The sequence below is a fragment of the Momordica charantia genome (genome assembly GCF_013281855.1).
Source record: "Momordica charantia cultivar OHB3-1 chromosome 2 unlocalized genomic scaffold, Mcharantia_2.0 BLBB01000002.1, whole genome shotgun sequence".
In the NCBI taxonomy this organism is placed as follows: Eukaryota; Viridiplantae; Streptophyta; class Magnoliopsida; order Cucurbitales; family Cucurbitaceae; genus Momordica; species Momordica charantia.
Window position 1 is genome coordinate 6,532,869 of NW_028275160.1, and position 23,933 is coordinate 6,556,801.

At 33.6% G+C, this 23,933-nt stretch overlaps 2 protein-coding genes across 10 annotated transcripts; one reads left to right on the forward strand and one right to left on the reverse strand.

Moving 5' to 3' along the window:
- On the forward strand, positions 1–9,321 carry LOC111015505 (uncharacterized). 8 transcript variants are annotated; one of them, XM_088120700.1, is made up of 15 exons: positions 1–158; positions 1,141–1,239; positions 2,242–2,369; positions 2,878–3,031; positions 3,135–3,244; positions 3,556–3,639; positions 3,744–3,792; positions 3,888–3,979; positions 4,860–4,995; positions 5,450–5,529; positions 5,622–7,300; positions 7,737–7,847; positions 7,948–8,701; positions 8,883–8,957; positions 9,047–9,321. In XM_088120700.1, exons 2-13 carry the CDS (start codon positions 1,147–1,149, stop codon positions 8,511–8,513), a joined length of 3,282 nt encoding a protein of 1,093 aa, XP_087976826.1. In that variant the 5' UTR covers positions 1–158; positions 1,141–1,146; the 3' UTR covers positions 8,514–8,701; positions 8,883–8,957; positions 9,047–9,321. The 8 variants fall into 8 exon arrangements, with proteins under 8 accessions (XP_087976826.1, XP_022146241.1, XP_022146247.1 ...); XM_022290552.2 differs by lacking the exon at positions 8,883–8,957 and adding an exon at positions 957–1,046 and having other exon boundaries at positions 12–158; XM_022290549.2 differs by lacking the exon at positions 8,883–8,957.
- Positions 9,322–16,253: 6,932 nt separating this feature from the next.
- On the reverse strand, positions 16,254–20,218 carry LOC111015488 (ethylene-responsive transcription factor RAP2-7). Of its 2 annotated transcripts, XM_022290531.2 has the most exons (10): positions 19,106–20,218; positions 18,836–18,861; positions 18,640–18,670; positions 18,460–18,547; positions 18,177–18,322; positions 17,906–17,950; positions 17,692–17,795; positions 17,440–17,567; positions 17,157–17,270; positions 16,254–16,729 (listed from the first exon to the last, which is right to left on the reverse strand). In XM_022290531.2, exons 1-10 carry the CDS (start codon positions 19,633–19,635, stop codon positions 16,451–16,453), a joined length of 1,491 nt encoding a protein of 496 aa, XP_022146223.1. In that variant the 5' UTR covers positions 19,636–20,218; the 3' UTR covers positions 16,254–16,450. The 2 variants fall into 2 exon arrangements, with proteins under 2 accessions (XP_022146223.1, XP_022146224.1); XM_022290532.2 differs by lacking the exon at positions 17,906–17,950.
- Positions 20,219–23,933: the final 3,715 nt, after the last annotated feature.

The following is a 23,933-nucleotide window of genomic DNA, read 5'->3' on the forward strand; positions in this document are numbered from 1 at the left end:
ACAGCGGCTAAAAAAGCCATCCAAAGCCGAGAGCTTCTCTCTCCTTAAAGGGTCCTCTTATTGTTCTTCTCTCTCTGTTCGCGTTTTCGTTATCGTGCGCTTCTCGGACAATCTCAACCTCACAGATTCATTGCCTGCCTATTGCCGATCTCTCAACTGTATGACCGCGAGCTCTAATCTGAAGCCATAATCCTGCAATCTGATCTTTATGTCTCTTTCAATCTTTATTTTTGTTTATCAAATCTTCAAGATCCCTAATTTTATTTCATCGTTTCATTCTGAAATTGCTGCAGCTATATATATATATATATATATATATATATTTAATTCATCTAATTTACGGCGATATATACTCTTTGATTCTCATCAATATGCATATGCCCTTCGATTTTTGTATTGTTGCATGTTAATGAATTTAATTAGGTCTTCGATTCGCCCTTTTTCCTTCACGATTACTTGGTGAGTCTTAGCTAATTTCTGGTTACGTTTTTATTTTACAAAATATTTCGATCTAGAATTCTGGTATTTCTAGTTTGTCTGTACTCTTCGTTGAAAATGGACATTTAGCACTAACACAGTAGATTGCCATTAGCTTTCATCGATATATCGTGCTCGTTTCAGTCAATGGGCGGTTTTGGGGTTTATTTTGTCTGTATAAAAAAATGTTCTCGTATTTTAAGTGATGAAGTGTTGGCATTAGATGTGGGCTGTGGTTATAAGTATTGTGTAGGAACATGATTGCATGTCTCATTGAATGAATTAGCAAGCTCTAGTATCACATTCTTCTTGTTATTTTTTGGTTGTTTCTTTTGATGCTTTTGGAAAAAGAGGATATAGAAGATGGGAGTTGGATGTCTGTGTCATGATTTTTTTTTTGTTCTCGTCATTTGGTAATTATTCTTAAGTGAACCTACTCATATAAATGACTCGTAATTTGTCTCCGCGCTTTGGTGAAGATTGATAGCCTTTTCTAGTTTCCTGGGAAAATAAACGTAAGCTTTGTCCTGTGCACAATCAGGACGAGTCAGATAACTGATATCTCCCTAGTATGTATATGCACGTTGAATTGCTTTTGTTCCATTCTTTGGTACATTTTCTTCTTTGCTTTTATAATTAGTTCTGCTTTATTTTTGTGCTTAGACAACCATGAGTGACGGAGGAGAAAAGACTTGTCCACTCTGTGCGGAAGAGATGGATCTTACTGATCAGCAATTGAAGCCTTGCAAATGTGGATATGAGGTCTGAAACATACCATATACGTAGCTCAGCAATTGAAGAGATGATCTCTTTATTCAATATTTACAAGTTCTATTGAAAATATATTATATGGATTTAGATTATTGCTTTAAGTATGATGAAGGGAGGCAAGAGTTCTAAATTAGTTTAAGAGCCTTTAGCACCGTTTTGGGAATGCAGAATTAGGTTATTTTCGTCTTCTCTCTTTTAAATCTGCAGTTAAGTAATAACTTTTGTTATCTTAACTGTCCAAGTTGGTGGTAACTTTCTCATGAAAATGAAAAGAAAAAGAAAAAGAAAAAGAAATTATGATAGAGATTAGTCTGAGAGGAAAATATATGATAGATTACACAAATATGGTGATTTAATTATTTGTTTGGGACTGTCTTCCTACTTTCCATTTAACTGTTTGGGACTTCTGGTTTCTCTGGTTCCACATTTTAGTTTTAATATGACTTTTAAAAATGTTTCTTGATGTTTTCCTGATCTTTCAACAAGCCTACTTTTTGGGGAATTGACCGGGCATCTTTATTGAATCTCTTTGAGGAAGACTTATATTTCCTACTTTAGATGTCGAGTTTGATATTTGGAACACAGATATCACATTTTTTGAGAATCGGGAAACTCTGATATTATATTTTGCTTTTTTTTCTATTCAGAAGAGCTGTGGGAGGAGAAAGCTGTGGGAGGAGAAACTCCCTTTCAGAATTGAACTACTTAGAAAATAAGAGCCTTCCAATTTGACATAATCAACAACAACAAAAAAAGCTATAACTACAAAAAAATTTCTTAGTGATTTGAACACGATCATGAAGCATTGGGTAAAAAAAGGAAATAAAATCTAAAGCAGTAAACTTATCTTAAAAAATATGCTGATTTCTTCACGAGTTTTATGTATGTTACTGGTGGGAACAAAAATCTCAAGTTGTTAGTTATGGATATATCTCCATCCTTTCACTTTAAGAGTGGAACTGAATCTTATACTGATGGCTACACCACTGGCAGATCTGTGTTTGGTGCTGGCATCATATCATGGACATGGCTGAGAAGGATGACACTGAGGGTCGATGTCCTGCATGTCGTGCTGTATATGACAAGGAAAAGATTGTTGGCATGGCATCAAGCTGTGAAAGGTCAGTTTTCCTTTAGTTTGTTTTTCTATTCTTTAAATTAACTCGGGGCTTCATATAAATCCCCTCTGCTATGGGAGATACTGTATCTAATTTCCCCTTCTCTAGGTCCCTGTTTGTCAATGAAATTTTCATTTTCCTATAGGAAAGAAATACAGATAAACACTCTAGTAGTCTAGTTAAGTGCCTGACAAGTTTTTGGGGTATAGTGTCTGGCAAGGGTGAGCTTTTTGTTATTCTCTGTTTATTATTGACACTAACTGGGGAGGGTTTCTGTAAGGTTCGATGTAAGATGGTTTGGGCATAATTTTATGTTTTACTTAATACTGGTCTTTGTTTGTAAATTTTATTGGTTTTCGTTTACAAAAGTGTCTGACTAAGTGTTAGAATGTTAAGTTGTATCGGTAAGTGTTGGGTTGTTTGACATTACTTTGTCAGTGGCACATTAGCCACAATCCTTCCATCTGCAACTTTTAACTTTTAAATAGATTTGTCTAAATTCTCTTAGCAGATTGGTTGCTGAAATCAGCGTGGAAAAGAAGGTTAAGTCACAAAAAGCAAAAGCCAAATCATCTGAAGGACGAAAGCAACTTAGCAGTGTACGCGTGATACAACGGAATCTTGTATATATTGTTGGGTTGCCTCTCAATCTGGCAGATGAAGATGTATATTCTGATTTTCTCTTTCTCAAACTATTGGTTCCTAAGTAGATTTGATTACTTTTGGTTCTGACCGGTAATTAATGCCCTATTATCATCCCATGTGCAGCTTCTTCAGCGAAGAGAATATTTTGGTCAGTATGGCAAGGTTCTAAAAGTGTCTATGTCACGGACGGCGACAGGAGTCATTCAACAATTTCCAAATAATACGTGTAGTGTGTAAGTTCAAATGTTCTTATGACATGTGACTTTTATCTTTTTTCTTGAAGAAAACTATTTTAGTCATTACATGGATTATTTAACTTGAATACATTTCATTGCATGGTAAGTTCCTCTTTGGAACTTTTTATTTCCGTGAATCTCGTTTCTATGTGAAGGGCTGATTAGTTTAGTTTGAATTGAGGCATTGACGTAATTCTTATTCCATTTTCTACTTAGATGTGTATAATATATGTAAACAAGTATATTTATTTATTCTGTTTTTATTTGAATGAAAAATATTTATTTTCTTGTAATTTTTTTTTGGTTAGATATATTACATACTCAAAAGAGGAGGAAGCTGTTCGATGTATCCAAAACGTACATCAGTTTGTCCTGGAGGGCAAACCTTTAAGGTTAGTGTATATTCAAGTTTATAATACTAGAGACCATTTTGAATGTCCGAGCAATGTATTGGTGAAAACTTCTTAATTTGCTCCCTCTGGGTTCCTCAATTTAGGGCATGCTTTGGAACTACAAAGTACTGTCACGCTTGGTTGAGGAATGTGGTATGGATTTTATAATTTGTTTCTCTTGTTTTAATAATTGAACTAAAAGTTTTACGTTATTTCTATTATCATAATGTAATAAACTCATGTTTCAGCCTTGCACCAACCCTGACTGTTTGTATTTACACGAGGTTGGTTCTCAAGAAGATAGTTTCACAAAAGATGAAATAATTTCAGCGTACACAAGGTGTGTTAATTATTTTGTATTTAATATTTCTGTTGTGCCTTTGATGCTGAATTTCTCCAAAAGTTGTTTAGATTGAGATTCATTACACATTTTGATTCGAGTTTGGCATGTTTGATTATTTATTTATTTATTCTTCAAAAAGCTAATTGATGTTGAGCCCTATAAGATATCCCTGAGGGTCGTGTAAAAGATATGATATTTGAATATGATATAGTGTGGAATGGACATGGGATAATGATGGTTTGCTCTTAATTTTTTTCCGTAGTTCTCTACTTTTTTCTATAAGTAGACGGACACTAGTTCAATTGTAGATTTTGAAATTTCTGCTTTGAATTTGGAACTAAGTGAAGTGAGGTCATCAAGCCTTAAGAAATAGGCTATGGATGCTATACATATCCCTATATCTACCACGAACATGGTCTGGACTAAAGATTATTCAAAATGACAAATAAACTAACGTTTAATTCTGGAATGGTTATTATTGTTATTCTTTTTATAATAGGGAAGAAATATCTTATTGATAAACAGCGAGAAATAAAATAAGCTTAGAGGATATGGTGTCCTCCAAACTTCAGAAAAATATCATGAATAAGAAATCAGCATCAGTACTCCCGAAGGAAGTTCATCATTTAGAGATGTAACATTTTTATACCAATAATTGGTTAGGATTTGAACTCTTGGACAAGCAGTCTCATCAATGTTTGCCTTATCCTTATTTTTGGTTATTTTCCCTTTCCAACCAAATAATCCCACCCAACAACTAGCTGATAATTCGTGTTTATTGTTATATTTGGATTTTGCTATCTTTCTATTTGCTGCTCTGCTTGGAGACGTCATGTTTTGGTTGGATGATTAATTAACTTACATAGTGGTATTAAAGGAGTAGAGTGCAACAAATTACTGGTGCTTCAAACAATATGCAACGGCGTTCAGGGAGTGTGTTGCCACCACCAATGGATGATTACTGCAATAACAATTCTTCAAATGGAAAACCCATTGTTAAGAACACTTCAAGTGTAAGACATCCTAAACTCCTATAGTTAAGGAAACTGTTGATGTTTCTTTCATATATGACATACAGCAATAATTTGTTTTGTCAGTTAGGTATTAGTTTACGTTGGGATTATAAATATGTGTTTGAAAATTAAGCGTTCTGTATTTACTATCAATACATTAACATCTCCTAAGTGCGTCAGAGGTCAATAGATTAAGTTATTTATTCTCTTTAATTTATTGAACATTCTTGGGGTAACAAACTATGGCATATTCTTGTAACAAGGAATCTCCGTAATCTTGATTGTTATTCAGAGGGATGGATTTTTGAAAATTTTGTGACGACTGTGATCTTATTTTTCGTTATTTTCTTTCTTTCTGTTGATAATAGTGGTTTGCTCATGCTATACACACAGTTTTGTGTCCAAAAAATAGAAGAATTTTATGCTTATATGCTTGATTCATTTTGTTAAACAGAATACTTGTAGTATTGTTAGAGGTTCCCCACCAAATGGAAGCTCAGATAAGTCAATTACTCTCCCTGCAGCTGCCTCATGGTACATGAATGTTTATGTTTGCACGTGTTTTAAAGTTCTGATCTCTGTTTTTGTCTAAGAGGTCATTAAACACACGTTCTTATTTGTGCCAGGGGAACTCGTGGCTCAAATTTTCAAGCACCAGCGACAAGTTTACCAAGTCAAAATGGGCATCCAAAGAAGTCGGATGCTGGTAACATTGTATTAGGATTTTCTTCTGCAGTCGCAGGTATTGCTTCTGTTCCTACAGTACATAGTGAAGCAGGAAAGAGACCCTCATCTAGTGAGAATCACACTTCTAATAATACCAAAGGTCATCAAGAATCCTTAAAATCTATGAAACCTCTTGTTAGCATGGATTGTCAATCTTTTACAACAGACAGACATGGTTCACCTGAGGAGATGCCTACTTCTGTATCTTTGGGTTGTCAAGTAGCTGGTATGCCAGCTGCAAAAGACAGTCAGAAAGCAATGGCTACGACACCCAGCATTTCTACTTCTACTCATCATATTGGGGATTCTTGCAGTTCTAGTCCTGATGCAGGAGTTACTTCTGATGATGGGCTCATACAAAACCTGAGGTCTGATATGCCAACAATGAGCATTGATAGAGATGTTATAGACGGTCAATCCAGTCAACAGACAAATTCCTCAGTTGCTGATCATGATTTGATTAATGCTTCGAGGGATTGCCACAGCTTACAAGAGCACTTTTCTGGGAAGTCTAGAGTACCTTTAACCTCTACAGCTGCTTGGAAAGGTGATGATGTTATTAATGGCACGTCTTTTTCTAGAGAAGAGCGTGATTGGAGATCGGATTTCCAAAGAGAGATAGTAACTACAACTGAGTTGGAAGAGGATGTGATATCTTTTAATAGTCAGAGGCTTAAGGATCCAGAGATTGTGAGCCCTTCAACACGGCTGCCTGGCTGGGCTTCTACATTTCATACTTTAAATAGCTCTACCTCACATCCTTTGTGGCCTGATGCTGTCAATGGGGCGGCAACCAGTTTAGCTACAGATTTGTCATTTGCTGATAAACAATTTAATGACAATGCATCTCTACAATCATCTAACATTCCCCCTGCATTTAGTGGTCAGCCTGAGAATGGAGTCAATACGTCTGGGCAGTCTGTGCATAGTTTAAGACAGTTTGTAGCCAATGATCCTGCTAATTTAAATGGTGATTCGCTTTTTGTTGAGAAACAATTCAATGATAATTCACATTTCCGAGCTTCTAACAATTCAACTGCTATCAATAGCAACATGGAGAATGCTATCTGCTCTTCTGCTGCTAATGATATGCCTCATGGGAACTCATTTTTATATCACAACGAAGGAAGAGGAAGGCACGTGGGAAGATTGTCCGGTGACACACTGAATGCCAATGGCAACAGTTTTGTAGATAATGGTGAAAATAGCATAATCTCAAATATATTGTCTATGGACTTCAATATGTGGGATAACTCGTTGACTTCTCAGAATCTGGCCAAGATTTTGGGTGAAACTGATAAACAATCTCCAAGTTCCAGGAAGGTGCAAACTAACAATCAGTCGAGATTCTCTTTTGCCAGGCAGGAAGATTCTATAGGTCAAGATTTTAGGATACAACCTTCTCTTGATATCATTGGACAGATGCAGAGGAATCAGTCTTTGAGGCGTGATTTCTCTGAAAATGGAAATGTCCACATGGACAAGTTTCATAATAGTGGTGGGTTCTATTCTAATAACTATGATGGATCAGTAAATCATCCAAGCAATCATTCCCTTAATTCCTCAAATAAGCTCTCTGGTGAGTGCCCATATTTTTGATAAATTTCAACGTATTCTTGCATTTTTGTTGTTAACTTTTACCTAATCTTAGCGTTTTCCAACTGTTTTAACTCTCCATTGTCCTAGTATATTTTTTTCTTGGCGTATTTTTTTTACATGTAATGGGCAGTGTTGGTTTGGGAAATATCCTCGTAGTGCTCTTTCTCGGGATGAAGAAACATCAGAACCAAAATCATTATGTTTTACTTTTTTTATATTATTTTTTTCTACGAATGGATTCTTCTGGGGTTAAAATGAAGTCTATCTTGCCTCTGTTGATTCATTTATTTATCTGTTGGAGTTCAAATAAATTGCCCCTGAACTTTTTTTCGTATGCGCACTCTGAAGTTCTCTTTTAGAATCAGCTGTTTTTTGTGTTTAGGATAGAAACTTAGTTACATACTCTTCTTTTGTAGCAGGTTCGAGGGCTCAAATCTCAGCCCCACCTGGGTTTTCTGTTCCAAGCCGGGTGCCACCTCCAGGTTTCTCTTCTCACGACAGAGTAGATCAAGTTTCTGACTCCCTTGGTATGTGTTTTCCTCTGTTTAGCAAAGTTCTCTTAAGGAAACCTGTATTCTTTGTTCCCTATTAAAACTACTTGGGTTAAATTTTTACCTTTTGACTCAGGAAATCATCTGCTTGATGCTTCTTCCTTACTGAGAAACTCATATCAGGCAAATCAAACTGGAAATACTGTTAGCACTGGCGATATTGAGTTTATGGATCCTGCTATTTTGGCAGTTGGTAAAGGAAGGCGTCAGATAGGTCTCAACAACACTGGTCTAGACATTAGGACTCCGTTTTCTCCTTCATTAGGTACCTTTGATAATGAAGCAAGTCTTCAGTTACTGATGCAAAGGTCTTTAAATCCTCAACAGAGATACTCTGATGTTGGAGATGGATTCTCTCATCTTGGGGATTCCTATGGCATTTCTTCAAGGCTTGTAGATCAATCACCGGTCAACAATCTATCTAATTTTGCACAGCTGTCTCTCCAACATTCTAGGAATGGGCTCATGTCACATGGCCACTGGGATGGTTGGAATGAGGTTCAAGGTGGAACCAATATTGGTGTGGCAGATATATTAAGAAATGATAGGCTTGGATTTAACAAATATTATGCTGGTTATGAGGATTCAAAGTTTCGCATGCCCAGCTCAAGCGATCTATATAACAGGACTTTTGGAATGTAAAATTTAGTGAATGAAATGATGTGAGTGCCTAGATTGGTGGTGGCAGCCTTTGAGCAAAGGACTAGGATTTACCTTGTGAGGTCTGTGGACGTATAGCCATGATGTCGTGAGAGATTCGTGTCCGGCCTTGAATGAGCAGCCTGATGAAGATTTATGCCCCAATGGAATGGGAATCATATTACCTCCAGGTAAGGATAATTGTGTGTATATTTTTTGTTCGAGGATCGTTATCCTTCCTTTTACAGCTCCTTTTTAATTGAATCATGAATACCCATATCTATATGCCCCTTTCTTTTAACCCCCCACCCCAGCAAACAGAGAGAGAAGAGGGGTTTTATTTTTGTTTTTTTGTTTTTGTTTGAGTTCAAGAGAGGACCTGGTTTTTTGGGCTTGAAGAATTGTGGGTCGAAGAATCTTATTCTCAGAAGTGGCTATTCATAAAACGTATAGATTGGAGTTGACCTTGAAATTGTTCCTCAATCTTCTGTGATTGCTCGCTCATTTGTTCTACTCGTCCCATTTATTGTGTGCAGGTGTGATGTTTAGCTCACGTGATTGTTTTCGCGGCAAGTTGTATATTGGCAACGATTATTTGACAGGAAATATGTAAATGTCTGTCAATCTGGTAGGGTGATCTTCCCTCCAGCTGTTGAATATTTTGTTCCTTCCTCTACTACAGCGAAGAGTAAAAAAATCTAGTTTTTTGGCTCTCTAAACCTAAAAGTTGAGATTGATGGAGTTCCTAAATCCTGTCTTCACAAGGTTATATGTGAATCAATTTGAAATTACTTCGATTTTTTACTGAGTATTTTATTACTGTTCCTTAGATTTTAGTTTAAAGTTGGGGAGTTTCCAGTCTTTCATTGTAGGCTTGGTTACTACTACTATTACATGTGGAGATTAGATGGATGCTGGCCCGAGGAACTTCGTTTCACTCCGATCAAGTAGCACCTGCCACGTCAAGTGGCTGTGTGACTTCACGGGGAAGTGAATATCAGTTACCTCTTTGGAGAATTGACTACCTAATTGGGTGGATCAACTCCTTCCACTCCTCTCCCCCCTTCTCCATGTAATCCAAATCCCAAGTATCAAAAGGTTCCTGTACGGTTTTACTGACTGTTGAAGGCGGGATCTCGAATCATTTTACTGGTTTCACGGTGTGCTGGACGGTGCCATGAGTTTGTATTGTTATAGGTTTCTATCCTTTCTTTTGGGAGAAGCTGAACTATTTTCCCACGAGATGGAATTTTGATTCAACGGGAGGTCGAAGTGTGCTTTCTGTCGGTATCGGAAGTTGAATGGCTTGGATAAGGCAATGGCAGAGAACAATGCATGAAAATGAATGGGAGAAATTAAGTCGATTAAACCACCATATTTTTACTACATTACCACATCTTAAAAGAAATTTTAGTCGTTTTAAAACTCTCTTCTGCTTGCAAGTGCATTGGGAGACCAGCAGGGAATTCATGAAACGTGAAAAAAAAATTTAAATTTGGCGGAAGGTAATTGGTCGCAGTCGTTAAAGAAAAATTATATTCCAAAAAGAAAAGTGTCATGAGAATGTATCATGTCAGGCCTAGTTATGGCATTAAATTTATTTTTAATTATTCATTTTGTTAAATTACAAGAACTTTTAGCTTTATCTCTAATAGGTATAAATTTTAAATAGTGTAAATTTTTAGGTGTCTAAAAGATTTCTTAAGAAGTGTAATGTTTTTTTTATTAGATTTTTTGAATTTTCAATTTTGTGTCTAATTATTGACCTATTTGATATTTTATTTAAAATTACTAATGTATTAAACAAATTGAATTTTTATCTTTAATAAAATCCTACCTTTTCAATTAGATATAAATATAAAATAGAAAGTTTAAGAATTCATTAGATACAAAATTGAAAATTCAAGGATTTATTATACAATTTTAGTGGGTATTAATACCGACGCAAACATGAGTTAATAGTAATTGAATCTATTAATTTAGGATAATTAATTAAAATATGCTTTAGAATTATTTGTTATTTTTTATTTTTTAAAAACTTCTTATTGTTATTCTTTCCAGGAATAGATTAGATACACTTAACTAGTTCATTTACATAAATGATTAATTGAGTGAATTGAGAATGACTTTGACCATTTGTAATGTACGGGAAAGTTGGGGGAGCAATCGACCTTGGAGCTTGGACAACTTGGATGGCGAAATAGCCCTCAAATGTTTTGGGTATGTTTTTGGTTTAAACTTAACTTTATTTCTTTTGTATCTATTTATATAGTCCCAAAATTTTAAAAGTTTTTTATGTTCATAGATTTTGAATGTGGCTTGATATAGTCCACGTTGAAGGAAAATGGACAAACATAATATATGTAGACCAACAAGATCTATACAAATGATTTTGTCATTTTATAAAATATTGAAAGTTATTCTTGTTATGTTTTTATTTTTCGATCTTTATTATGCACTCTATGTCCCTTTTTTATAGACAACACGCTATAAATAAAAAATAGCAAATAATACTTTTATTAATATTTTTGAAATTTTGGAAACAGAAAAAAAAATATTAGTAAGAAATATATTTTGCTTAAAAAATTGTTCTAGCCGCCCCCCCCCCCCCAATTTTTTAATATTATAAATTCTTACCCCATTATCTTCATTTATTACAACAAGGATGGGGGACAAATGTGGGCCCACCAAGCCCCACCAATATTTTACAACTTCCCCTACCCATTGGGGGTGTCTTCTTCTGCGCCACAAATTATACCAATTTAATATTGAGGGAAAAGAAATAGGCTTTTTATCTATTTATTTATTTCATTTATACTTTCTGTAGTTTAAAATTTAAAATAATTCTATTGGAGACCCCACTAGGTGCGAAACTAACTAGTCGACCGAAAACCAAACAGACCAAGTTAGAGTGGGACCCACTGATGGGCTAAAAGGAGGCAATGGGCCAAAAAATCCAATGGGCTTGGGCCCACCACGTGCTTTCAAGGCCCTATTAGGATCTATGGTGCTGTGTGTGGCAGCTGTTCCCATTAAAATCATTACGAGAGAGAGAGAGAGAGAGAGAGAGAGAGAGAGAGAGAGAGAGAGAGAGAGAGAGAGAGAGAGAGAGAGAATTTTCATTCCATGGGAGACTGGGAGTATTATTAAAAAGGGCAAAGTTTGAGGATTGAAACCTTAATGCCTCAGAGTTAAAGAAAAGGAAAAAGATAAATAAAAAAAAAAAGGCTCTGAAACTGAAACCTTAATAGTAGAAAAAGTATCACAAAATGATGGCCATGCCTTTTACCACAGAATCTGTTTGCTCAATTTAGAGAGGAAAATAATGAGTAATCATATAAACGCAAAATTGTACTAAAATATTGTCGTTTGTGGGTCCCACATTTTCTGATTTTCCACTTCATCATCCCCTCTATGTTTCTTATTTACACGCCCACCCCTTGTTTTAGTACAAATTTTTAACTAATAAATTATCCCAAATTCTTGATTTTGTTATTGGTTGAGTACGCACTGGAAACCTTATTTTTCTTCTTTTGTGGAAATAGTTCAATTAATAAACATTAGTTGGAGTAAATTATTCATCAAAGTTCCAATTCTAATGGTTGCTGTCAAAAGCAAAAAAAATATGTTTGTTCGTTTCACGGGTTGCAAATATAGTAACAACATTTTAAATTTGCAACTAAAAAAAAGTTTTAACTAATAGAATAGTATCGTTAGTAATCTATGAGTGATATATATATATATGATTGATAAACACAAATACCTGATATAAAAGGGCAAAAAGAAATTACTTACAAACGTCTAAAAAGGCAGCAAAAATATTTTAAAAAATTATTATATTTGCAAAAGCATAATTCTATTACTATATTTATAAATATGATCATGTGAATTGCTATGTTTGTCGCTTTGAGTGATAAAAGCATTTATTTACCATTCATTTCAATAACTTTAGCCAATTGTACTATTTGGTCCATTTTCTTTTTCATGAATAATTTTAAAGACATTCACACAAAGTTCTGTGCCCACCAACACTCATGTGGATACGAGGCATTCAGTTTAGTACAATATATAGATGTGAAAATTCAAATTCGTGACTTTTTAATCGAATATAGATGTCATGGTACATTTTATTTAGCAACTAACCCATTACCATCTGCGTTGTGGATAAATATCAACGACACAAAAATCTTTCTAGATTAGAGATTCTTTCTTCCAAAAGAAGATTCTTTTTGCTGAGTTTATCATACCTTTTTATGAGCATTTTCTATCTTCTTCCTTTTTTTTTTTTTTTTTTTACAAATTTTATGAGCATTTCTATCTTGAAGAAAGAATAGTTTTATTTTTATTTATTTATGTTTTTAAGAATTATAGCATGAGTACTTCATGCCAAGGCAATATAGCGATTTTTAAAATTCATATTTACATCAATGCAATCAATAAACTAATTATAATTTATTATCTATTCCATCTCTCTCCACTATTTTCTTGGCAACATTCTACTTACAATAAAAACAATCTATTGATATATCTTAAATCGATGAAGATTTCTGGGATTTATATATATGTGTGTGTGTGTGTGGAATAGACTTGAGTTTGTGCACTATAAGTTTAATAAGTCATAAGTTCTAAATTGTATTTGATTTTTTATTATAATTTGTAAAATTAGTGGTGTATTTTGAAATAAACTTTTTAGAAGTCTAAGTTTAAATATATTTTATATGTTGATTTGGAATAAACAAACTCATATATCAAAGCAAACTTAACTTCGTAGCTTTATTATATACAAATTAAATTTGTGAGTCTGACTCCCTTAATTACTATTCCTTCTTCGCTAACCTAAGTATAGGTCAACTAGATACCTATTTTTAGTCAAAAAGTCGTCCTTACTCAGAAAGAAAAAGGTGCTATTCCTTTCCCTATAATAATTCTTTTGAAGAAAAAAATTTTGCAAAATTTTCAAATGTATTTAACTTTTAAGCATTGAATATTCTGCCCAAATTTTGAAAAAGTAAAAAGGACTACCATTAAAAAAAAAAGGAAAAAGTAAAAGGAAAAGAAAATTTAAATAGGAAGAGTTAGTAAAAGAAAAATTGCATATTTCCAAAATAAACTCTTTTAATCTAAATTAAATTTTCTAAAAATGGGATACTTGTGCTTTCATTGGATTCCAATTCTAAGCTAAAGCAAAATGGGACAAAAAGTGATATCTTATTCCTTCTTCAAAATCGACAAATATGTTAATAGAAAATATTTACCCGCTCTGATACCATCACAAGAATGAATAAACCACCACCCAACTCAAAAGCTTAAGTTGATGTGTTGGATAAATTTAATTCATTTATATGGATTCTAACAACGATTAATTGTGATTCAAAACTTTAAAAAACTTGCATCCACATCATTGTCTGTAAACATCATTATCAATAGATTCTAATGAAAGTTCGGATTAAAATTAGATAAATTCAAGATCTAAAAGTGAATGTTAAACTAACATTGGTGGTAGTAGTTGCTCAAACAAATTTGATCCATCGTTACATTAAATCAAGTGTGTGATGCTATGCAAAAGTGAAAAACTAAATATGAGGGTACATAAAAGTAATATCTCAAATAATCATGTATATGATATTTAAAGAGATATTAGTCAATTTCCATAAAATCTTAGATGGACATAACCACCAAATGTTTCACTAAGGATAATAAAGATATACCATGTTATGCCATGATAGACAGATATCGAACGACCAATTAAGAAACGTACCACTATTTGTCAAGTTAAACGCCTCCTCGCTCCCGAGTGGACATGAGCAATCACTAACCCTAGTTATACTAGTGCAAGAAAGATTAAAAATATATATTTTTAACCATGAATAATTGCGAGGTAAAAGATTGGTTGAATTAGATTTCGATGGATTTTAATTACCATTAGAGGTCGTTTGTTTTTCGGAAATGTAGATATCCGACATCTATAGATGCTTGAAATTTTGTTTTTCGGAAATGTAGAGGCTCGACATCTATAGATGCATGGAATTTTAGATGTTCTGCATCTTTAGATAACTAGGTTTGTTTCTGTGTTAAATTTGTAGAAAGTTCCAAAAATGTTCTTACGAATATTCATATAATTTATAAATTCATTTAATATAATAGATTTATTTAAATTAATTTAATATTTTTATTTTTTTATATGTTATTTCGGAGAACAAATTAATTCATATTAACTTAATATAAATTTCATTTCAATTTTAATAGTTTTCCAAAACGACGATCATATAATTTATATAATCTTGGGTGAAATATTTTTTACCTTATTATCACATTATATTTTTTTTAAGAATAAAAATATCGCAGTCGTTAATAAATATTATTAATCATGTAATTCCTTCGGACTATTAAAAATAAATGAAGATATTGGATAATCTAATTGCAATTTATTTTACATGTATAAATATACTTAATAGTAGTATTTATATATATGTATATATATATATATATATATATATAAATAAAGAACATCTCAAATTTCTCAGATATCCTACATTCTCACAAAACAAACGTGAAAATACAGATACGTGTTATCGAAAAGAATTACAACAAAACAAAGAACAAAGGGTCCTCAAGTGAGGTGGTATTTTAAGGGGATGGGAGAGTGGGAAATGGAGTGTGCCAGCAAAGAGAGTGAGAGATGATTGATTTGACAGTACAATGAGATGAGAAATTAAAAAAAAACAGAAACAAAAACAAAAACAAACGAAGAAAGTGGGTAAAGAGACATAGAAGAGGCAGAGATAACAGTAACATCATGAGTTCAATGCATCGCTTTACGTAATAATCCAAATCCTTTTGGAATATAATAATCTCATTCTGCCTTTACTCATCTAGTAATTTTAGGATCTATAGCATAACTCAACAGTTACGCCATAATTAATTTTTAAGTATTTTTCAAAATAGTCATTCGAATTCTCAAAAATCTAGAAATAATTATATTTGACTAAAGCATGCTTTAACAGTACTTTTTAAGATGGTGCTCTTAGATTATTCAGAGTACTTAGGATTGTGTGACCTAAACATCATAATTTTTCTAAAAAATGAATGCTTTTAATTAGCTAAAAATACTTCCCCACCACTTCAAAGTTATCTCAAACCCATCCTAAAACAAAAATTTCAAAAGAACTCATCTTAAAGAAGAATGTAATTTCAATCCTTGTCAATTCAATTCAACCATCTCTTAGATAAGATGGACCATAGGGCAAATCAACATCAGTCCAAAAAATATATATTAATTCCAATTCCCCACCTGTAATTCAAAAGCAATATCAGAACACCACGTTTCCTCAAATTTGACCACAAATATCACTCACTGTTCCCACCCAGAAAGCAGTGAGTGAGTCAGAAAAAGCATACGAAAACAAATGAAACTTCAGGTGTAACAAGGAACCATAAATCACAGTCCTAGTTCCACTGACAAGAAGTTCATTAGAAAGTGTAAGGGGTAAAAAGGTAAAAAAAAAAGTGCACCAAAAAGGAGGGGGAGGGGAAGGGGAGGTGGGCACCTCTCCTATGGACAAGAATCTTTCTTTCAAGTTCTTAGAGAGAGGACAGTTTAACCATTACAGAAACTGTTCTATAAAAGCAAAGGAATATGAAATTGGGACAGTTCTAAGTTATGACCAAATAGAAACTGAGACAGATGCCACAGGGAACACAGAAAAAAATGCAGGAAGTTACTGCTACAAACGTGTACAGTAATGAATGCAAGAGAACGTATTATATTATATCATATTTTTCAGGTGCAGAAATATGAAACATAGTATTTTTGTAGTGAGATATTAGTCAGAAATCAAGACAAAGTGCAAATCAATTGTTACTTAAAACATACGAATGAAAAGAAGATAACCAGTTAAGCATTTTACTTTTGGTCACCTTCTAATATAGAAGAATAAGGATTATGGTGGTGCCTGTTGTGGGTTAAACTGGTGGCGATATTGAGAGGAGTTGAGGGAAGCTTTGGCAGGAGTGAAATGGAGATTATGGGCGGTCAATCCCGGTTGGCGCGGGGGATGGATGGCAGCCGGGAGATGGGTAGCTGAAAATGAGAATCCTGATGATGCTGCAGCAGAGAACAAGGGCACTTGGGTGGCATTAACCTGGCCATGAATTTGCCATGGCCAGTCGGGGACTCCTTGCGATGAACCTAATGCAAGTCTCTTCTCTGTCACGCTTTCCTGTAAACAAAATTCAGATAATCAACTCTTGAAAATTGCATTAACCATGTAATCAGCCTCTGTTTGCTCTAACATCTGATGTGTTGTTAACAGTTTCCAACATAAGATCGAATGGTAGCATCCATTACTATCAAGTTTAAAGTAGTGTCTATGGCCGTAAAAATAAGTCGTGTAGTATTGTACTATGTTATCCACTAAGCAATGCAATGAATTGGTAAGGTCAAGTTCTTCATCCTCCGAGTCATTGGACACTAGGAGCAACAAACAACAACTGCTATTTCAGTGACCGAAAATGTTATAGGATACAATTGATTGTAGCATATTTATTTGGATTGTCAAAATTGATATAACCTGGAAATTGATTGCGAAAAAGTTCACAAATGCTAAACTATGCTTTCTACAATAAAATCACAGCAATGAAACTCACCTCATTGGGAAAGAAGCTAGATTGTAAACCATTCCATAAGGGAGCATGCTCTGATGTCATTACCAATCCTTTGAAAGGTGGATCGCCAACTGCTGCATCAGCATTGCTCTCCATCTTCAACACAGAAATTACAAAATGTGATTCAGGGTAGGTTTATAAAAAAAAATTATGTCAGTCATTCCTTATGTGAAGTGTGAAAAATACAGAAAATTATATTATTTTGGGAACTCCCATTACTCAATAGAAACTGGAATATTTCACATAATGTTTGTTTAGTGATTACCATTGTGCTCCTGTCATTAGCATAATAAGGACCAGACTGGAACCGCAGATGCCCCTCATTATCTTTTTGACAATTTTCAAGTGAGGGGGGTGAAATCCCCAAATTCAAATCAAGCATGTTCCGACCACCTATATTGGAATTTGAACACACAATCAATTACCAGCGAAAGGATGACTTCCTAGTATTGCAAAAGATGATATTGATTACTAGGAGATCGCCGGTACATAAGCACATATGGTTATAGCAAGTTACCTTCACTGCTGCCCTCAGAAACCCTCTCTCCTTCATACGTGCTTGGCTCAAAGTTGGTTACTGCCTCCCGCCCATTACATTTGATTGCTGCCTTGTCGTAAGCCCTAATTTCGAGAAAAATAAAAAGGGAGACGTGTTGGTTGGATGCCTATTGAGGTTGAGAATTCAGGATAATAATATCAGTTCAGGTAGAGTGAATTTCGTGTTTTAAGACCTTGCAGCTTCTACCTCGCTGTCGAATAGCCCAAGATATATATACCTGCACGCAAGGATTGTAACCTCCATGATGAAAACACCATCCCATTTCTTCTCGAAATAGGCATCTTAGATTTCTATTTTCCCAAGTGAGGAAAGAACAAAGAATACCCATTGAGAAAAGACTTGAAACCAAGTCTCAGTTTGCTACATAACGTTTATTCTCAATCCTCTAAACCAAGATAAAAAAGTAAAGCATATGTTTTCAATTTCACAAAATGATAGCTCACTTTTTCCCAAGGAGCTGCCCCATTCTAGCTTCCCATCGGCCACATTTGTGGAGTGTCACCCCTCTATATTTTGAGCTCCCCCTTGAGAAACCAGTGCTCTGACGACGAAGTATGTGAACAAACTCTTCCTTGCTCAAATTCTTCATCTGCTCCAGAATATTATTAATGGATACAGGAAATTATTAGAAAACGTAATTCAAATAACGTTATATCATTTGACAATGAAACAAGTTCTTTGAAGAAAAAAAAAAGAAAAAGAAAAAGAGATGGCAATTCAATCGACCTGTTTCAGATCTTCCTCATAATCACTAAGATTGAAATTAATATCAGCGTCGACCCCTCTGAACTTGATAGCGGCTCGATCATATGCTCTAAATTTGGAAAACTTCAAAAAGTCAAACATGAATTCTTAATGCAAAATAGAATAAAAGTGGCCTTTCTCCTATACGCAAATGTATAATACCTTGCTGCCGAATGTGCAGTGTCGAATCCACCTGCAGGAACCGAAGAATTATCACTTCATCAGAAATTTGCCCCAATAGAGCATATTATATCGAAAATTTCCTTAAATAACAAATATCGGAAAATGTGGAAGGTAACAAAATATTTCCATAATTAACATAAACCAAGGTCAATTAAGAATAGAGTCCAATTCATACCAAGATAGACTTGCTTTCCGCAGTCCCTGCACGCAAACAGTTGACAAACAAGAAGTTCAGATAATTGATGTGCCAATGAAGCATAGATCGGAGTGAATTAGATATTTGATATAACCAGGCAAATAAATTCATAGTAACTCAACTGAAGGATAAATTTATCGAGTGAACGAAGACCTGTCGGAATTTGATGAAAACGGCAAACGCAAACCATCACACGATTCAAAAAAAAAAAAAAAAAAACCAAAGAAGTAGTCAAATAAATTCCCTCACCAAATATGAGATTCCCACCGCCCAGTCCTCCTGTAGAATGTGACGCCTCGGTACTGCGAGCTCCGAGACCTTGGTCCCCTCCTGCTCTTCTTCACCTGCTGAGGCTGAACTGGCTGAACAATCCTCCCCTCCCCTCCTGACCCGCTTCGATCAAATGCAAGGTTGATCCAGTTCTTCCTCGATGAAGATGACGAAGAAGAGGCAGAATTTTGCCCCTGAAGACTCCCGAAGTCAGCATTCACTGTTCCACCTATCGGGAAAAACTCCTTTGTGACGACGTCGTTCGCGCTTCCAGCCTTCAATATCTCGAAGTTGAACGTGAAAAGCTCGCCAGCGGCGCGTGTGGAGCACGAGTCGTCATCGCCCCCATTGCTGGAGGTATCCGCATTGACAATCGAAGAATTGGAAGTTCCTGATTCATATTCATCCATTTGGTTCCCCGAGCCTTGAGGAAGTTTCTCAAAGAACATGACAGAATCGCCATTCTGAGTCGCATCGGGCGAGTCGACATTGAGATTAAGATCAAACATCTTCTCTCAATTCTCTCTTCCTTCCAAGTTTACAATCCTGAATTCTATTTCGATTTTCCTACTACGCGCCTTCGCGATTGATCCAGTTCAACATTTAAGCATCGATCAACCAGTTCGATCGAACAGTAGAAATCAATCGCTATCAGAAACCAGGGAAAGCGTGGAAGAATCAATCGCACTAACAATACAAATGGATAAAGAAAAAAAATCCCAGAAATACAATCAAGAAAAGGAAACTACTAAAAGATCTTCATATGAGGGAGCTCGACGAACGAAGATTGAGCAGCAGAGAAAGTAGAAGTAAATAGTGAACTCCGAGCTTCTCCTCTTCCGATGCCGGACGCCGGTCGCCGGACGCCGGAGTAGCAGAATAGTAAAAGATGAAGATGCTCAGTAAAAGAGAGACAAGAATCGAGCCGGAAAAGCTCGAGAAGCGGTAGCATTCGTCATTACGACGGCGAAGATTTCGGCACCGGAGGAACCTGAAATTATTGGCAACTATCTGATTCCACGGCGGAGAAAGATGAAGGAAGAGGATGGGACGTGTGAAGGAACATTTCAGACCCATTCTAAGAGCAAGGGAATAATAATATATATATTATAGATTTATATTATATTAATATAAATATTTTTCTCTTTCATCAAGGAAGCCACCGGCTCATTCGGTCATCGGTTGATCTTGATATTGGGAAGGTAATAATCCTCTATTTTGCAACACATTTATCCGTGGTGTTTCATAGACGGGGACAGCCGTCTATAACTAACCGCCCAATCAACACGTAGCGGTCGTGTGTATGCGTACGGCCGCTTGATCGTTAAAATTCAACCACATCTATTACTCTACATTTTAATTTCGTGATTATTACAAGAAACACACTTTTCATGACTTCAAATTTTGAAAAATAATATTAATAAGTTTTTTTTTTAAAATAAGTAATTACGAAAGCGACATATGAGAATCTGCTCCTTTAGCTGACTAAAAAATCGCACGTTTGAATTTACACTTTTATATGTTGTATTAAAAAAAATGAAAATTCAATCTGGACGTGAAGATATCATCTCATTTGGCTCTCAATCGAATAATCTCTATTTGTTGCTTTCTCTAATATTCTTTGTTTACCATATCATAGAGATTTATTCAAGACCCTAAAAGTTCGCTCGAAAAGCAGAAAAAGGGTACTAGAAATTTCATTTGACTTAAATTCGGTAAGAAGCTAATCACTGTCGGAATAATCCTTCCTTAAAATATCTTAGTTTATTGACCAAGAATAATTTATTTAATTAGTTAGAACTAGAAGTTAATTTTTTTCAATTATGACTTTTATTTATTTTAAAGGTTATATAACTTGTAAATAATATAAATGAAAATAATAATTTTATTAGGAGTGGATAGGATATTTATTGCGATCTTAAAAGATTGAAAGCATATTAAAAAGCAAATTCGGTGAAGTATATGATTACAATAAAAATAAGAAAACCAAATTTCCAAATTTCTTAACCTAAACTAAAGTTTTTTTTTTTAAAAAAAATGTATTCTTATTTTTAGTACCACAGATATAAAAGTGGAAGATTGGAAATTATCTAAAACGAAAGTGCATTATCTATATATTGTCTCATGCAAATAAGAAAGTCAAAGTCATAGCATTTGATCATGTTTGATGACAGTTCCGTTTCAAGTTTTTCGTTTTATCTTATATTTTTAAACTACAATACGTTTTTCAACATTATTCATTTTTAAAGATTTCAAGAACAATTTCGTTTTCTCCTCTAAAAAATCAAAGCATTTTTTTAGTTGATTGTTCTTAAAAATTAAGCCTATGTTACTCGGTAAATTTCTTGTTTTATTTTCTATCTTTCTAAGTGTACTTTTAGATTATTAACAAATAGTTGTTTTGTTTTTTGAAAATTACTTGAATTTTTTTTAGTTCAAAATTACTTGATTTAAAGTTTGGTTAATTTTTAAACTTTTTAAAACAAATATAATAGAATAAAATCGAACAGTTTTGAAAGTTGACTAAAAACGTCATTAAAGTAAATATTAGGTTTTAATAAATAAAATTATTTTTTTTAATTCTTAAAATACTAAAAGAAAAAACTAAAAATATATAAACCCAACATTAAATGTATGAATTTCTTGGCATGATTACTAATTATTAAGGCAACGAGTATTAAAGTATTCCATCCAAACTCAACTTTGTCTGCATCTAATATATATCTACTAATAGAAATGGTTAATATTAAATAATAATAATAATAATAATAATAATAATAATAATAATAATATGTCAAAATTTTTGAACACAACAAAACCTTAAAATTTAATGTTTGAATCTCAAACACATAGAAAACGATATATTTTATAACCCTCCGCATTTTATATATGTCTAAATTACATAGTTATGTTTAATGCTTATGATTAGTTTTAATATCCAGCCAATTTTTTTTAAAGTAATTTATTTATAGTAGGTAAAAAAGTGTTTATGAATAGTTAAAAAGTATTTCTTATGTAATGTCAAATTATAATTTAAATTACTTGGATGATCTTTTAAGCTTAAACATTTTTAGAGTAAATAAAAGTCTATATAATTTTTTTAAATTTTTAAAATATTTATTTTACTTCATGAACTTTCAAATTTGTTTTATTTTAATTGATGAATTTACTTTTCTTTTTGTTTTAGTTATGGGCTTACTCACCCTTGTTTTACTACATTTACTTTCAATTTAAACCAAAAAATGTCATTTCCCCCTCGTTTTTCAACCACGTGTTTGAAATTTATTTTCATTCTAAAAACAATCAATAATATCGTTATTTTTAATGCCTTTTTAACTTTATAATTAAGATGGTCGGTGTTGATAGATATTTATGAAAAAGTTCTAAAAAATATTTAAATTAACAAATAAGCATTTCATTCTTTCAAAATAACTTTAAAGTTATTAATATTAATATCATGTCTATATTAATGATATTTTGTTTATTATTTTCATATTTTCTTTTCAATTTTTTTATAATTTTATGAAAATATCTATTTACTCCTCGTGTTGATGTTGAACTCATAGATATATGGAAATATCAAGATATATTTAATACCTTGTTTCTAACATCTCAACAGCACTAGAATTTTCTACATCTAAACTAAACAACGCACTAAAATTTTCAACCTATTAACCTAAATTAATTAGGTAGGAGACGAATAATAAATACTAATATTGTTACATTTTAGATGTGGTTAAATTATCAGATTATGTTACTAAGAATAAGAATAGTAATTTTTAACTTTCAATTGTATATCTAATCTATGGTTTAATTTTTAAGTTTGTATCTAATAGATTTCTAACCTACAAAGCATTTTTAGAGTTTAGGGATCAAACTTATAATCTAATAACACACTTATCTCTAACCTTACTTACTCTAAATACATGCTACATTAATAAGTTAGTATACATACTCAAAGCTACATTATCAATTTATAAAAGTAAATAAAAACAAAGACTAAAATAGATATTATGAAAATTTGTGAATGAAAGGAAAGAAACCTAAAAATTTAGAGACAAAATTAAATATTTTAAAATTATAAAGACCGAAATTGAATAATCTTGAAAGTTCAGATACTAAAACAAGATACACAGTTTGAAAAGAAACTTAAATGGTAATTTAAATAAAATTAAAAATAATAATAATAAGCTTTACTAAATCATAAGTTATCTACATATTTATTACAAGAATCAAAAGTACCACATATATAGCATAGAAATCAAACCATATCCTTGGGCATAAGGGAAAAGTTCTTTGTGTTACGGGAGTGTTGTACACTTTTATTTGTACTATAATTTGTTTTTATAAACAATTTCTTAATATTAATTGTATGGGATCCGTAAAGAAAATGCAGACAAAGTTTCACATTGGGTAGGAAGAATACGATTTGCTGGGAACAAAAATATGACATACCACATGACGAGATATGGTCAAGCAACCACCGACCTCCTAAGCTCACTTAGTGCCGAGCTCATAAGCTCACCTATGGCCGAGCTTAAGTTCATCCATAGCTGACCTCAATCATTACCAATCTATGGCCCGACATCTAACCACCTTGTCGTAACGATCATAACGGACGTGTCTTCACTCCGCCTATAGAAGATCTTTATTCCTCTTACTCACGTATGCAATTCTACTCCAAGAATGACCTATTTAAGGTCGCACCTATACTAATTTGAGCGTCGTGATGTTTATTTTCTTTTTGCATGTCATACCTTGCATGAGCTCGCACCTCGTCAGCTCAGTCCGTTGCCACGTGGCTGAC